Below are 15,395 nucleotides of genomic sequence, written 5' to 3'. Positions count from 1 at the left end.
TGTGCCACTGTGTCTGACAAGTTTGGACCCCAAAGCTCCAAAAATATAGCTAGTACTTGGAAGATACAACCAAGAGTAAAGGAAAGAAAAATGACTCATCTCCTGAAGAATGGAGAACGAGGCTGATGAGAACTGTCAGAGAAGACAACCTGAGCAACTTAGCTCTGACAGCTGGGCAGCAAGCAGATTGGGTGTCACCATCAGTCTGGAGGCCTCTGCTGGGAAAGGCAAATTTTATCATGTGGATGAGGTCATGAGGCTTCCTAGAGAGGGGCATAGACTGCCCCCACCCTGGCTAGCTAGACCATTTGTCTTCTGGTCAACACCAATATGCTAGTGGTGACTGCAATATCTGTTATGGCAAACACCTGCTCCTGGATATAGTTGCTGCCATAGAAGGGCAGGATGAAATGATTAGTAATTATATTTTTTCTTTCTTTCTTTATTATTATTTTTTATTACAGATGGGGTCTCACTACATTGACCAGGCTTGTCTTGAACTCCTAGTCTCAAGCAATCCTCCTGTTTTGGCCTCCCAAAGTGCTAGGATTACAGGGCTGAGCCACTGCACCCACCAAAATCTTTTCTTTTTTTTTTTTTTTCTGAGACTGAGTCTTGCTCTGTTGCCCAGGCTGGAGTGCAGTGTGCCATCTCAGCTCACCACAACCTCTGCCTCACTGGTTCAAGTGATTCCCCTGCCTCAGCCTCCCAAGTAGCTTGGATTATATGTGCATGCCACCACACCCAGCTAATTTTTCTGTATTTTTAATAGAGATGGGGTTTCACCATATTGGCCAGGCTGGTCTTGAACTCCTGACCTCAAGTGATCTGCCTGCCTTGGCCTCCCAAAATGTTGGGATTACAAGCATGAGCCTCTGCACCTGGCCTATATTTCTTTTTCATTTTTTGAAACAGGGTCTTGCCCTGTTGCCCAGACTGGAGTGCAGTGGCACAATCATGACTCACTGCAGCCTTGATCTCCTGGGCTCAAGTGATTCTCCCACCACAGCATCCAGAGTAGCTGAGACTACAGGTGCACACGACCACACCTGGCTTATTAAAAAAAAAATGAATAGAAATGAGGTCTTCCTATGTTGCCCAAGGCTGGTCTTGAGCTCTAATGATATTTCTAATAATAGCATTTACAATTGCAGAATGCTTTATTATTTTTAATGTTTTTACCACTGCTTTAAGTTCCATATAAAGTGCTTAAAGTGGTGTCTGCCAGATGTAAGAAGTGCTATGTATTTTCTGTTATTATTGCTATTATTATTTCATTTGACTCTCACAAATAGCCTACAAAATAGGTTGAACAGATATGACAGAGAAAGAAACCAAGCATAGATTGACCAAGTTTATTTTTCATCACTACTCAGCCAATCTCTTTCAACAGCATCACTCTGGTCATATCTTCAATCCTGTGATCTCAGTCTATATTGCAAGACAACGGACACACCAGGAGCATTTGGATTCTTGGAACTCTGAAGCAAGTTTGCCTGCTGCCACAAGCTCATGGGTTTCCTAAGGTTGCAGTGTGACTGGCTGATTGGTTGTATCATTGTGTGTTGTGCCCTGTCTGACTTTTATCACCAGTGCAGTAAAAGCAATATCCCATCACAGACCCCACCTTATTGAGCCCTCTCTCTACAGTTGTCTTAGCAAAGAACCCAAGGGACCCAAAGGCATCAGTCAGAACACATTTTTGCTGCATTTCCAAGAAAATGCTCATAACTCAATGGACGAAGAAAGAATTGTCCTCTCTTAGTGACCGAGGGCATTGCCGATTAGCTTTCTGCATTGAAAGTGGAGAAGTGAAATCAACACAAAAGCAAGCTGAAGTTGTTTCCAGTGTACATATAGACAGTTTGCCAAAATCATTCCCTTAGAGTAAAAGAAGAATCGGAAGGAAAGGTCACTATGGGTTCACCCACGGAGAAAGATGATACCTGAGTGGGGTTAATTCAACATTGTGGGCCAGCTCAAAGTCAAAGCCATTTGCGAATTAGACATGGACACCACAGTGGTGGGTGTTTGTGTTTGACTCTGATGACATCAAAAAGCAGGTGACATCTTGCTTTGGGTGTCTCTGGAAAGACCCAGACTGTGGGCCTGGAGGTAAACCTTCACTGGTATTAAAGGTGCATCTGAAATTATGAAGAGTTTCATCTGGGAACTGCTATAAGCAGAGTCGGTGATCTTGACACACCCATGTAGGGAGATGTGTAGCTAGCAAGGTCTCTTCGTGGAGTGCTAAAAATTGAGAGACAAAGGAAATCAAGACTATGCATCAGCCCACCAGAGGGAGTTGACATTGCCAGAGAGCATTGCTGATATCCCTGGGCTGAGAGCTGTTCATATTCAGGACTATTTAGAAAGCGAATTTTAAAATTGTGCTATTTTTACTGCTAAAACAATTAGAAAATCCAAGAAAAAGAGTGTATCCAAAATTTCATCAGTTATCGCAGCAAGTATTATTTTCTTTTTGTTTCCTCTAATTTTTATTTATTTGCATACAAGTTTTTTTGTTTTGTTTTGTTTTGTTTTTATTTTTGTTTTGAGATGGAGTTTCACTCTTGTTGCCCAGGCTGGAGTGCAATGGCACGATCTTGGCTCACTACAACCTCTGCCTCCCAGGTTCAAGCAATTCTTCTGCCTCAGCCTCCCCAGTAGCTGGGATTACAGGTACCCACCATCATGCCTGACTAATTTTTGTATTTTTTTTGGTGGAGACAGGGTTTCACCATGTTGGTCAGGCTGGTCTCGAACTCATGACCTCAAGTGATCCACCTGCCTCGGCCTCCCAAAGTGCTGGGATTAAAGGCGTGAATGACCATGCCTGGCCACATACAAGCTTTTTTTTTTTCTTAATTATTTTATTTTATTTATTTTTGAGATGGAGTTTCGCTCTTGTTGCCCAGACTGGAGTGCAATGGCACGATCTCAGCTCACTGCAACCTCTGCCTCCCGGGTTCAAGCAATTCTCCTGCCTCAGCCTTCCTTGTAGCTGGGATTACAGGCACCCACCATCATGCCTGGCTAATTTTCGTATTTTTTTTTTAGCAGAGACAGGGTTTCACCATGTTGGTCAGGCTGGTCTCGAACTGCTGACCTCAAGTGATCCACTTGCCTTGGCCTCCCAAAGTGTTGGGATTAAAGGTGTGAGTCACCACGCCCAGCCGCATACAAGTTATTTTTTTAAAAAAGCAATTTTATTTTATTTATTTATTTATTTTTGAGATGGTGTCTCACTCTGTCACCCAGGCTGGAATGCACTCTCAGTCACTGGGTTCAAGCAATTCTCCTGCCTCAGCCTCCTGAGTAGCTCGGATTACAGGCATGCATCACCACACCTGGCTACTTTTTGTATTTTTAGTAGAGACAAGGTTTTGCCATGTTGGCCAGGCTGGTCTCGAACTCCCGACCTCAAGTGATCTGCCTGCCTCAAACTCCCAAAGTGTTGGGATTACAGGCACGAGCCACTGTGCCCGGCATGCATACCAGTTTTTAATATAGTTGTAGTCAAACTATATAGAATATTGTGTTATACCAGTGGCTGTCAACCAAAGGGAAATTTCCTCCCAGGGAACATTTGGCAATGTGTGGAGACATTTTTGGTCATCACAGCTAAGGGAGTGAAGGGAGGGAGGTGGCATGTGATATGGCATCTAATGGATGGAGACCAGGGATGCTGCTAAACATCCTGCAATGCACAACATAGCTCCCTACAACAAAGAAGTATCTGGTCCAAAATGCCAGTAGTGCTGACATTCAGAAACTCTGCATTGTATTACACTTTTAAGAACTAATTTTACTTAATATACAGTGTTCAATATTCCTACGTTGCCTTTGAACTAATTTAATCTGTGTCTTAGGTTGTATATCATGCATACTGAATGAAACTTAATAAATGTATAATATTCCATTGAGTTAATATGAAATAATTTACATAACTATCCCCTTGTTGTCGGGTACTAAGGTCAAGATACTTCGCTACTGAACATAGCACTGCAATGATCATTATGCAAATGTGTTAATTTGAAACATTTTCTTTGCATTAATTTCCAGTTGTGACATTAAAGATCCACTGCAGAAAAAGAGGCTGGTAATGTTCTGTGATTAATATTTTATTTTTTAATTTTTACTTATTTATTTTTGAGATGGAGTTTCACTCTATTGCCCAGGCTGGAGTGCAGTGGCACCATCTTGGCTCACTGCAACCTTCGCCTCCCAGGTTCAAGTGATTCTCGTGCCTTGGCCTCCTGAGTAGCTGGGATTACAGGTGCCTGCTACCGTGCCTGGCTAATTTTTGTATTTTTAGTAGAGACGGGATTTGGCCATGTTGGCCTGGGTAGTCTCAAACTCCTGACCTCAGGTGATCTGCCCATCTTGGCCTCCCAAAGTATTGGGATTACAGGCATGAGCCACTGTTCCTGGCCTGTATTATACTTTTTACAACTAATTTTACTTAATGTACAGTGTTCAATATTCCTACGTTGCCTTTGAATTAATTTAATTAATTAATTTAATCTGTGTATTAGGTTGTTGTATATCATGCATACTGAATGAAACTTAATGAGTGTATAATATTCCATTGAGTTAATATTAAATAATTTACATAACTATCCCCCCCTTTAGTATTCTGTTGACCAAAGCAGTCACAAATCAGGCCACATTCAAGGGAGCAAAGGAGTAAACTGCCACCCTGGCTTGTGTGGATACAGGGAGAAGAAATTTATGCTGGTCAGCCATCTTGGAGACAAGCTACCATAATTATTTATCTTTGTATGACTTTTCAAAAATTTTTCTACATAACCAAAATATAACCATTAAAATCAGGAAATTAACATTGATACTAACTACAATCTAATCCTCAGAACCCATTCAAGTTTTGCCAGAGATTCCAACAAAAGAATCCAGTTCAAAACCACACATTGCATTTAATTGTCAAGGCTATTTAGTGTATTTAGTGTTCTTTAGCTTGGAAAAGTCCCTTTGTCTTCCCTTAAATGACCTTGGCAACTTTGATGATAGCTGACCAGTTATTACATAGAATGTCCCTCAATCTGAGTTTCTTACAATGTCTCTGATGTTTTCTTAAGTTATGTATCTTGGGTGTAAATACCACAGAAGCGTTGTGTTCTTCTCATTGATACTATTGGCTGAGGCATAATTTACATCTGTCTCACTGCTGTTGATATTCAGTTAGATCACTTGATTAGGGTGGTATCCACTAGGCTCCTCCTAGCAGAGAACTAGGAATAACTTCCAAATTGCTCTCTAACCCTTTGTAATTAATAAGTGTTTTGTGCAGAGTTATTTTGAAATAGATATGCTATTCCTCATCAAACTTTCAATTTATTCATCTATTTCTATCTTTATGGACTTATACCTTCCTATTTTATTCAAAGGGATTGCATTAGTTTTCTATTGCTGCTGAGACAAATCACAAATTTAGTGGCTTAAAACAACATAAGTGCATTATCTAACAGTTCTTTATGTCAGGAGTCTGACACAGAACTCACTGGGCTAAAAATCAAGGTGTTGACAGGGTGACATTACTTCCTGGAGGCTCTAGGAGTGAATTCATTTTATTGCCTTTTCTGTCTTTTAGAGGCCACTCACATTCCTTGTCTCCTGGATCCCTTCCTCCATTTGGAAGCCAGCAACACAGGTTGAGTCCTTCTCATACTTCCATCTCTCTGGTTCTCTGTAGTCAGGAAGGATTTCTATTTTTAAGGACTCATGTGATTACACTGGGCCTGTCTAGATAATCTGTATTAGTCAGTGCTCTCTAGAGGAACAGGACTAAAAGGATAGATGTATATATAAAAGGGGGTTTATTAGGAGTATTGACTCACACAGTGACAAGTTGAAGTCCCACAATAGGCTGTCTGCAAGCTGAGGAGCAAGCAAGGAAGCCAGTTCGAGTCTCAAAACCTCAAAAGTAGAGAAGCCAACAGTGCAGCCTTCCGTCTGTGCAGAAGGCCTGAGAGGCCCCGGCAAAGCACTGGTGTAAGCCCAAGAGTCCAAAAGCTGAAGAACTTGGAGTCTAATGTTCAAGGGCAGGAAGCATCCAGCAAGGGAGAAAGAGGAAGGCTGGAAGATCCAGCCAGTCTAGTCCTTCCAGGCTCTTCTGCCTGCTTTATTCTAGCTGTGGGGGCATCTGCTTAGATCGTGCCCATCCATATTGAGGGTAGGTCTGCCTCTCCCAGTCCACTGGCTTAAATGTTAACCTCCTTTGGCAACACCTTTACAGATATACCCAGGAACAATACTTTGCATCCTTCAATCCAATCAAGTTGACACTCAATATTAGCTATCACATAATCCAAGATAATCTTTCTATCTTTGGGTCTCTAATCAAATCTGCAAATTCCCTTTTCCCATGCAAGATTCTATGTTCATAGATTCCACTGATTCAGGCATAGACATCTTTGTAGGCCATTATTCTGCCTACCACAAGGATTATAATCCCTTATATTAATTATTTTGATGGTCAAATTATCTCCAATTGGCTATTTGAAGTATCTACAAGTTAGCTTCTGGGTCCTTTTGATATGACTCCATAGTCTTTGAGAGCTTCCTTGCTTTCTGGCACAAAAATATCTTTTAGATTCATCTTGTACTTTTTAGTCCAAACCCTAGAATCAGTCATTTCTCCAAAGAACCTTGATTCCTTTTAGTGGAGAATGGTATTTAGAAGCCAAAGTCAACACTTTATTATAAAATTGGCTTTGTGTTAGATGATTTTGCTCAGCTGTAGGCTAATGTAAGTTTTCTGAGCATGTTTAAGATAGGCTAGGCTAAGCTATGATGTTTGGTAGGTCAGATGTATTAAATGCATTTTCAACTTATGATAATTTCAATTTACAAGGGTTTATCAGGATATAATCCCATCACAAGTCAAACAGCATCTGTAATGTCTTCGTCAGCTAATTTTAACATCTGTGTCAATTTCTGGATTGGTTTTGATTGACCCGTTTATCTCCTGACTCTGGAGCAGATCTTTTTGATTCTTTGCATGCATCGTAATTTTTTATTGGCTGACATATACTTTAAACATTATCTTGTTGGGGCCTGGATATTTTTGTATTCTGATAAATATTTTTGAGTTTTGTTCTAGAACTCAGTTAAATTATTAATACTTGGAAATAAGTTGATCCTTTCAGGTCTTGCTTTTAAGATTTGATAGGTTGCCAGGCGCAGTGGCTCACACCTGTAATCCCAGCACTTTGGGAGGCTGAGGCAGGCAGATTGCCTGAGGTTGGGAGTTCGAGACCAGCCTGGCCAGCATGGGAAAATCCCATCTCTACTAAAAATACAAAAATTAGCCTGGCATGGTGGCAGGCACCTGTAATTCAAGCTATTCATGAAGCTGAGGCAGGAGAATTGCTTGAACCCGGGAGGCAGAGTTTGCAGTGGGCTGAGATCACGTCATTGCACTCCAGCTGGGAAACAAGAGAAAACTCTGTCTCAAAAAAAAAAAAATTTGGTAGGTTGAACCAGAGCAGTATTTAGGCTAGGGCTAATTGTTTCCTACTAATGAAGCAAAAATCCTTCTGTGTACTCTACTCAATGCCCTGTGGAACACACAATTTTCCAGTCTGGCATGTGGGAAAAGGCACAATTTCCAGTCATGTGTGAGTGTTGGGTGCTGTTACCTTTAATTGCTTGTGGTTCTTTCTCTGTCTTCCAGTAGTTTCTTATATGTATGCATTAATCATTACTTAGCTGCATACTCAAGGGAAGCCACCTCCATAATTCTCTGTACATCTCTCTCCCTCTCTGGTACTCTGTCCTTCTTATTTGCAATTTCTGGTTCTCTTCATTTGTTTCTGTGGATTTTGATAACCATCTGGCTTGGTGTCATTGTCCTACTCTGATACAACTTTGCTCTCACCCACTTCTGTGCTGTTATTGGCAAATAAGTCATATTTCCGTATGTTAGAGTGAAACAATACAATTATCTATGTATCATTTTATACAATTGTTTTTTAAATCAATTGAAAGAAGAATGGAGAAAGAATATTCGTGTGTACTATCTTTTATAATTGCATAATTACTTTTACTGGTGCTCTTAATGTACGTGTGTGTGGATTCAAATAACTTTCTGGGGTCATTTGTTTTCAGCCTAAAGAACTGCCTTTAGTACTCCTTGTAAGATACATTTACTAGCAATAAATTCTGTTTCTTTTCTAATAGAGAAAAGTCAATTTTTCCTTCATTTTGAAAGCTTTGCTGAATACAAGATTCTTAGTTGACAGTTTTCTTTTTCTTTCAGCACTTTACATCTGTCATCCCACTTCCTTTTGGCTCTATTGTTTCTGATGAAAAATCAGATGTTAATCATATTGAGGTTCTTTTATATGTGATGAGTCATCTTTCTCTTACTGCTTTTAAGATTTTCTCCTTATCATTGGCTTTCAGAATTTTTCTATGCTATATCTGTGTGTGGATCCCTTTGCATATATTCTACTTGAAGTCTGTTGATTTTCTTGAATGTTTAATTTTTTTTAAATCAAATTTGGAAAGTTTTCAGCTATTCTTATTTTTGAACATTTTTTCTACTCATTTTTCTCTCTCTTTTCCTTCTGATATTTCCATTACTCATATGTTAGCATGCTTTATGGTGTTCCATATTGAGGCTCAGTTCATTTTTCTCTATTTTTTCTCTGTTTTTCAAACAGTATACTCTCTACCAATCTATCTTCAAGTTTGCTAGTTTTTTTCTTCTGCCAATTCAAATCTATTGTTGAGCCACTCTAAAATTTTTATTTTTAAATAAAAAGTTTTTATTTATTTTTCAACTCCAAGATTTTCAGTTGGTTTTACTAATTTATATCTCTTTATTGATAGTCTCTATTTGATGTGACATTGTTATTTTACCTATTTAATTATAGTTTCCTTTAGTTCTTTGAACATATTTATAGTGGCTACTTTGAAATCTTCACGTACTAAATCCAGTATCTATCTCCCTGCCGCACAGATAATTTCTGCAGCTTGTTTTTTTTCCCCTGTGTACATGTCACACTTTGCTATTTCTTTGCATGTCTCGTAATTTTTTGTTGATAACTGGACATTTCAGATAACATATTATGACAATTCTAGATATTCCCTCCCACCTTACATTTGTTATTTTTTTTGTGACTTACTGAACTATTTAATAAAGTGTATTTTCCCCACAGTGTGACTCCTTTGATGTTGCTCTTCAGACAACTCTGACTTGGGCATGTGCACTGTCATTTTGGGATGACAGTGCTTTTTTTTTCTCCAGGTCTCTATTTGTCTCTTTCTCTTATCACCCCAGTTTTTAGGCTTCACTAATTTCCAGCTGATTGCTCTACTGTTTTTAACAATGCCCTAGGGGCATAAATCACTCAACAATTATCCAATTGATCCAGTCAAATTTGGGCTCCTTTGCAGAGGTAGTTTTCAAGGTTAGTGTTTGAGGTTTGTACTGACCCGAGACAGGCTCTTCTTAGCTGTCTCTTCCCCTGATTCTCTCTGGCAAACTATCTGGCCTATGATTTAGCCTACACCTCCCATGGAATACCAGCCTTCTCCTAATTGCTTTCCATCAAAACCTCCAATATTTTTTAGAGTGCTTGTAGACTTGAACTTCCCCACCCTTGGTTTCAGATAAAGTTAGTTCCTAGGGGAGAGCTTCAGAGCTGTTTGATGGGTTAACTCTTACTCTGACAGAAATCTCTGAACCATGGTTCCAGAGTTGGGAGTAGGGACAATGGTGCACTTTTCTTTGAGTGATACCCCTGCTTTAGGATCAGGTACTTCATGGAGGTGCTGGCCTTTGTTCTTATTGGCTTACCTCTCCTGGCATAAAACCTTTGCTTTATGAACAAACTAGGGTGAGAGTAATTGTGATCCTAGTATTTTCAGCACGCTGTACCTATCTATGAGAAGGGGGGCTAGGAGAAACCAGGGAGCACCAGACCTCTCAGATGCACTCACTTGTAATTAAGTCCCTGCAACAGGTAGCCATGGGCAATGAAAAAATGCTAATGGCTTGCCCATTCAGAGAAGATACCAAAACCCTTGACTGAGAGCATCCTCAAGATCCTATTGACTCTTTCTCTACAGTGTCTCCTTCTTAGCCTCCATCCCAGTCTTGACCCCACCTTCTATCTGAGCCATTACCGCAGCCTTCTACCTACATGCTGCTAATTCCTTAACTATAATAGTTAGTTCACTTACTTAAAATACTCAACCAGGGCTCCTCCAGAAGGTGTGCACACTCAATCTTCATTTATCACTGTTCGTGTTTCATCTCTATTGTTATGCATTTCAATCCCTCTGTGTCTAACAGCACGGAAGATGTAATTATTACCGAGGGCTTACTATGTATCAGGCCCCATGCTAAGTGCTTCTCATGCAACAGCTCATTTACTCCTCACAGCAACCCTACGAATTAGGTACTTTCTTCATTTGACAGATTATAAAATGAAAGCTTCGGAAGGTAAAGTAATTAGAACATTTTCTTACAGCTAGAAAATGGTAAAGACTATATTAAAAAGGAAAAGAACACAGAGTTTCTGACCTAAAGCTTGACATCTAATTGGAATGATAAGACCAACACATGTGAAATAATTAGCAAATGTTGTAAGATATTGTGCTAACCTGTTTTTTCCCCTTATTATAATTTATTTCCTTGCTTTCCAAATTATAATTGCATCCAGAACAAAGATTTCGTTTCCCACTATTTGTATAATTCAAAACACGTGGTGCTCTGCTGGGCATAAAATGAGTAATCAGTATATTGGTGCCAGAGGACAGTGAGTGTAGGACTGAGCACTTATGGAACAAGTAGAAGGTCTAGAATATTTAGGTTTCATTAAATGCCAGCCAGAAAGAGAATCTGAGACTCAGAGGGGAGGTGATGCATTCAAGGTCACAGAGTTAGAGTAGGATTAGACAGAAACCAGTTCTCCAAACTTCCTGCCCAGTACACCTTCCCCCAGAGCCCACTTAGGTCAGCCCAGGGCATGTGGTATTCACACCATGGTTCTCTAATTTATGGAACTGAAAGGCCCTGCATCCCACATCTCAAAATATACTGCTTTTCTCCTTGTAGCTGACACCTACCTCCAGAGACTTAGCTCAAGACGAATCCAGAGCTCTCTGGTCCAATGCAGATGCCTCTAGTCCCTGTCACTTTGCACTTTGGGTATTTCTCAACCAAAGAGTCCCGACAGGGACCACCCTCACTGATTTACTTGCCTGCCCTCCCATCAGATGAGAAACTTTCTAAAGTCAGAACCACGGCTCCTGTGACTTGGAGAAATCATTACCTAACACGGTGCCTGGCATGTGACCTCCTAAAAGATGCTTAGTGAATGAATGACTGCAATCCAGGCAACCCATATGCGATGTGGTCAGGATCAACTGTGGCTTCTTGGAGTAAGAGGCAAACTGACTTGAGATGAAGGCTGAGTGCAGCTCACCCATTCAAATCCCGGTTTACAGCTCTGTGATGTTTGGTTAAGTCATTTTTAAAAAAATTCCAGTTTCCTCATCTGTTAAAGTTGGAGTTGATAATACCTACCTAGGGTTTTTTGAGAGTTCAATTACAGAATTAAAGAACTGGTCACACAGGTACTCAATTAATGTTACATTTCATATAGCATCATGGTGACATCATGTGATATCCCAGCTTTGCCACTTTGCAGCCACAATGCAAGCTTGCCACTTGGGAACCAGGTGGAAACAGGTGAAATAACACAAGGTGTCCCTTCATTTCACATGTATTTGAGGGTCTCCAGCATGCTGTTTGCTTCTGGGAAGACAACAGTGAATGCAACAGACACAGCTTTGCTCTCTTGGGGAGAGTACAGTCCAGCAGGGGAAGCAGACAATCTAGAGACAAACACACGAGCAAGCCAGATAGTTTCTGAAAGTGGGTAAGAGCGTCAAAGAAAATGAAAGAGGGAAATAGGATAGAGAATGGCTGGGGTGGTCCAAGAAGGTCTCTTTGAAGGGATGACATTTTAGCTGAGACCCATAATATAAGAGCCAGCCCTATAGATGGGAGTATGCTACGGTGAATGATTAGCCAGTACGAAGCTCCTGAAGCAGACAGACTTGGGGTGTTCAGAGCATGAGAAGAAAACCAGATTGGGTTGGAGCACAAAAGGTGAAGAGTGGCAGAGATGAGGCTGCAGAAGAGCAGAGACCTGATCACAGAGGACCCGGAGACCTGGCTAAGGAGCAAGGAGTCCCGTGAAGCATAATGGGAGGTCACAGAAAGGCTCTGAGCAGGGGGTGATACGCTCTAGTTTGCATGTTGAAAAGATTATCTGGGTGGGTGTCAGGTTAGGAAAAGGCATGGTGGATAAGCCCCATCTTCTGAGCTGGGTCCTGCTACCCCAGGGTGCTTCCAGCAGACGTTTAAGTGGGAATCAGGAGCTACAGACAAGGGGCTGCGTCTGTAAGAAGCTTCTAGGCTTTTACACTTCCCTATGCTGTTTCTGTAACTCCATATTCTGTAAAATCCTGTGCCTCATGGATTTGTCTTTGGAGAATGGAGCAATAAGGTGGAGCCAAAGATAAGGAATCCAAAGGTGCAGAGTGGGAAGAGGCAGCAGGCCCAAGAGCCAAGGCCCCAGGGAAGCAGCAAAAAAATTGGAAGGAAACCCCAAAAACAGCAGGTCTGGACTTGAGAAGCAGAAAGGCTTTATGAAGCAGAAAGAGAGAGGGAAAGAGAGTTTTACACCTCGTTATGCCCATTTACTTACATAGGCAGCCCCTTTATCACAATGCATTTCATAGCTCAGCTCTTTCAACAGCATCTAATTACATTGCCTAATTACTATCTCTACATCACCTACCAACATTTAACTCACTCTTCCCTCGTTTTGGCAGAAGAACCCTACATGGACAATGGATTTTTTTTTTGGCAATAGGGAACCAACTCGAGGTATTTAAGATGTGATGATGAAAAGCAGGGTTGAGAAAGATTTTACCCCAGTAGGTTGTAGAAATTTCTGGATGCAGAGAGACCAGCTGGAGAGCAATCCGGTACAGCCATCCAGGCCCTATGAACTCATGACTTGGGCAGTTGTAAAAAGGAAACCAACCTGAATGAAGGCAGGTCTGAGAGTCTGTTCTTAATTTTCCTTTTGGTCTTTCTACCTGGATCTCAGATATTGCTCTGTGAATTTAAAGGGACATTTTGTGTGTGTGTGTGTCCAAGTTCATGAATGCTGTGCTCAGCATGTGCTATTACTCTGTGAAAGTTATGAAATAATTCTTCAGGAAAGAAATAGGCCATACACTAAGTGGGTGAACAAAAATAGGTCATGGCATGAAGACAGAAGGGCTGCTGGCCAAGGCTGGGGAGCCAGAAGGCAGCCATCTGCTAGGACACAGGGCAGTGCCCGTCCTCACTGCTCGGTCCCTGCCATGAACCTGTGATAGGACAATTGTGCTGAACATGGTCACTGCTTCTTACCTCGTTGGGAAAGGAACATCCTTCTGTTGCTTAGCCACCTTAAAAGGTAGAATTCCATCTCAGTGTTCAAGTCTTGGCTTACTAGCTCTATAATGTTTGGTAGGTCAATTTTTCTGAATCCCAGTTTTTTCACTTGTGAAATAGGAGATGACAATGCTTACCCAGGGTTTTTTGAGAGTTCAGTCGCAGAATTAAGAGAATCAAACACGTAGGTGCTCGATCAATGTTCCTTTCCATATAGCAGTGTGGTGACATTGTGGGATACCCCAGTTCTGCCACTCTGTAACCACCCAGAAAGCTTGCCACTTGAGCGAGCTCTGTAACACTTGCATGCCTCAGTTTCCCTATCAACAATATGGGAACAATCACAGTCTAAACCATGTCATGGAGTTGTTAGGAGAAGTAAAGGAGTTCCACATGGGAAATGCTGAGAGCAGGACTGGCACACAGCCACCTGAGGGATTAGATTGTCTTCTTCTTCTTGTTCTCAGACTGCTGGACACACTTCACACCCATGTTTCAAAGAATGAAATCACTTGACAATGTTCAGGTAGAAACAAGCCATGCAGTTCCCTTTGTCTTTGCACTTCTAGTACAGACGGGGTTTCGCCATGCTAGCCAGGCTGGTCTCGAACTCCTGACCTCAGGTGATCCACCCGCCTTGGCCTCCCGAAGTGCTGGGATTACAGACATGAGCCACTGCGCCTGGCCTCCACATCTTTTTCATTGGGGCCCAAACTAAGGCAAGCAGCCTCTATCTAAAATATGCGGATCTCATGACAGTTTCCCTAACTCTAATGACAGTTTCCAGAGAGAGAGTGGAAATTGGCAATAGCTCTTCAAAGCTTCTACTGGTATGCTGCACATGTCACTTCTGCTCACATTTCATTGGCTGGAGCAAGTCATATGGTCAGGCATGACATCAGCAGGGCAGCCTTGGGCAGTTAACAGTTAACAGTTGGCAGTTAACAGTTGGGAGGGTAAAACACAGTCATGGGGCTATAAAAGAGTGAAGGAGCCGGCATTACGCACAGACAGCCCGCAGAAGGGCAGCAACATTTTGGAGCTCCTTTTAGTTCTCTTTATTGATATATTTTAATTGAACCCAGATTTTTTTTTTTTTTCTGTCTAGCCCTTAGAGACAAGCTCTGCCAGAGCTCATACAGCAGAGAAAAGGTCTTGAGATTAGTGATACTCAGCATTTCTGACACTGGAGACCTGCATAAAAATGTAACAAACTGGGAAGCAGTTTTCATGACAACCATTTTCATTGCATAGATGTTACCAAGAGTTTGGGGGTGTTTTCAAGGAAAAGCCATTAGGCTGGAAGTCAGACACACCTGGGTTTGAGATCGGCTCTGCTACTTAGTACCTGCGTGGTTTTGAGGAATCATTTGGCCTCTTTTCAGGTTTTAGATCCTTCATCTGTAAAATGAGGATGGTTGTGAGAAAGGGAAATTGCTCTGTAAACAGTGAAGCACTATTCAAATGCTCAGGCTTTGTAAAAAATTGATGGAAAATGTCATAAGAAGTGGGCAGTTCTGGTTTTCTTCCTTTGCTATAGGAAGCTGGCACACACAAGAAAGTTTATTGACAGCAGCTGAGATGTGCTGAAGCTGGTAATTATCTTCAAGACAGGCTGAGTTTTGATTGTATGTAAGGGTGCCTGGTAGACCTATCAATCAGACATGTGCCTTGATGTAATGCTGACAGTCTATTTACACAGAGGCAGCTGTGATATTATCAAAGAATGAAAGGCATGCTGAAGGTCTAAGTTGTTGTAGGATGGTAAAAATCTGGTGTGAACATGAGCGAAAGAGTTTCTGAATTTTCATTGTGATCCAGCATTTTTGAGATGTATGAAAACAGCAGTGGTTGAATTCAACCCCTTCTCCGCATGGATAAGGAAACTGACACCCATTAATGTCTG

The 15,395-nt window shown here is 41.3% G+C and overlaps 1 protein-coding gene across 4 annotated transcripts in view; it reads right to left on the bottom strand.

The window, feature by feature from the left end:
- Positions 1–14,286, bottom strand: part of ZNF572 (zinc finger protein 572) — a 44,249-nt gene extending 29,963 nt beyond the window's left edge. For 2 of the 4 annotated variants that reach the window (XR_009214968.1, XM_058444481.1), the window contains exon 1: positions 13,466–13,618. Coding sequence is in view for 1 of the 4 variants with exons in the window: in XM_058444481.1 (XP_058300464.1) it covers positions 13,466–13,523 (58 nt within the window). In the remaining 3 variants the exon portion in view is untranslated. The other 2 variants (XR_009214971.1, XR_009214969.1) reach the window with 2 other exon arrangements.
- Between the last annotated feature and the right edge of the window lie 1,109 nt (positions 14,287–15,395).

This window comes from Hylobates moloch, unplaced genomic scaffold (genome assembly GCF_009828535.3).
Source record: "Hylobates moloch isolate HMO894 unplaced genomic scaffold, HMol_V3 SCAFFOLD_9, whole genome shotgun sequence".
Lineage (NCBI taxonomy): Eukaryota > Metazoa > Chordata > Mammalia > Primates > Hylobatidae > Hylobates > Hylobates moloch.
Note: the sequence above shows the minus strand (reverse complement) of the source record. Positions and strands in the feature narration are given on the sequence as shown.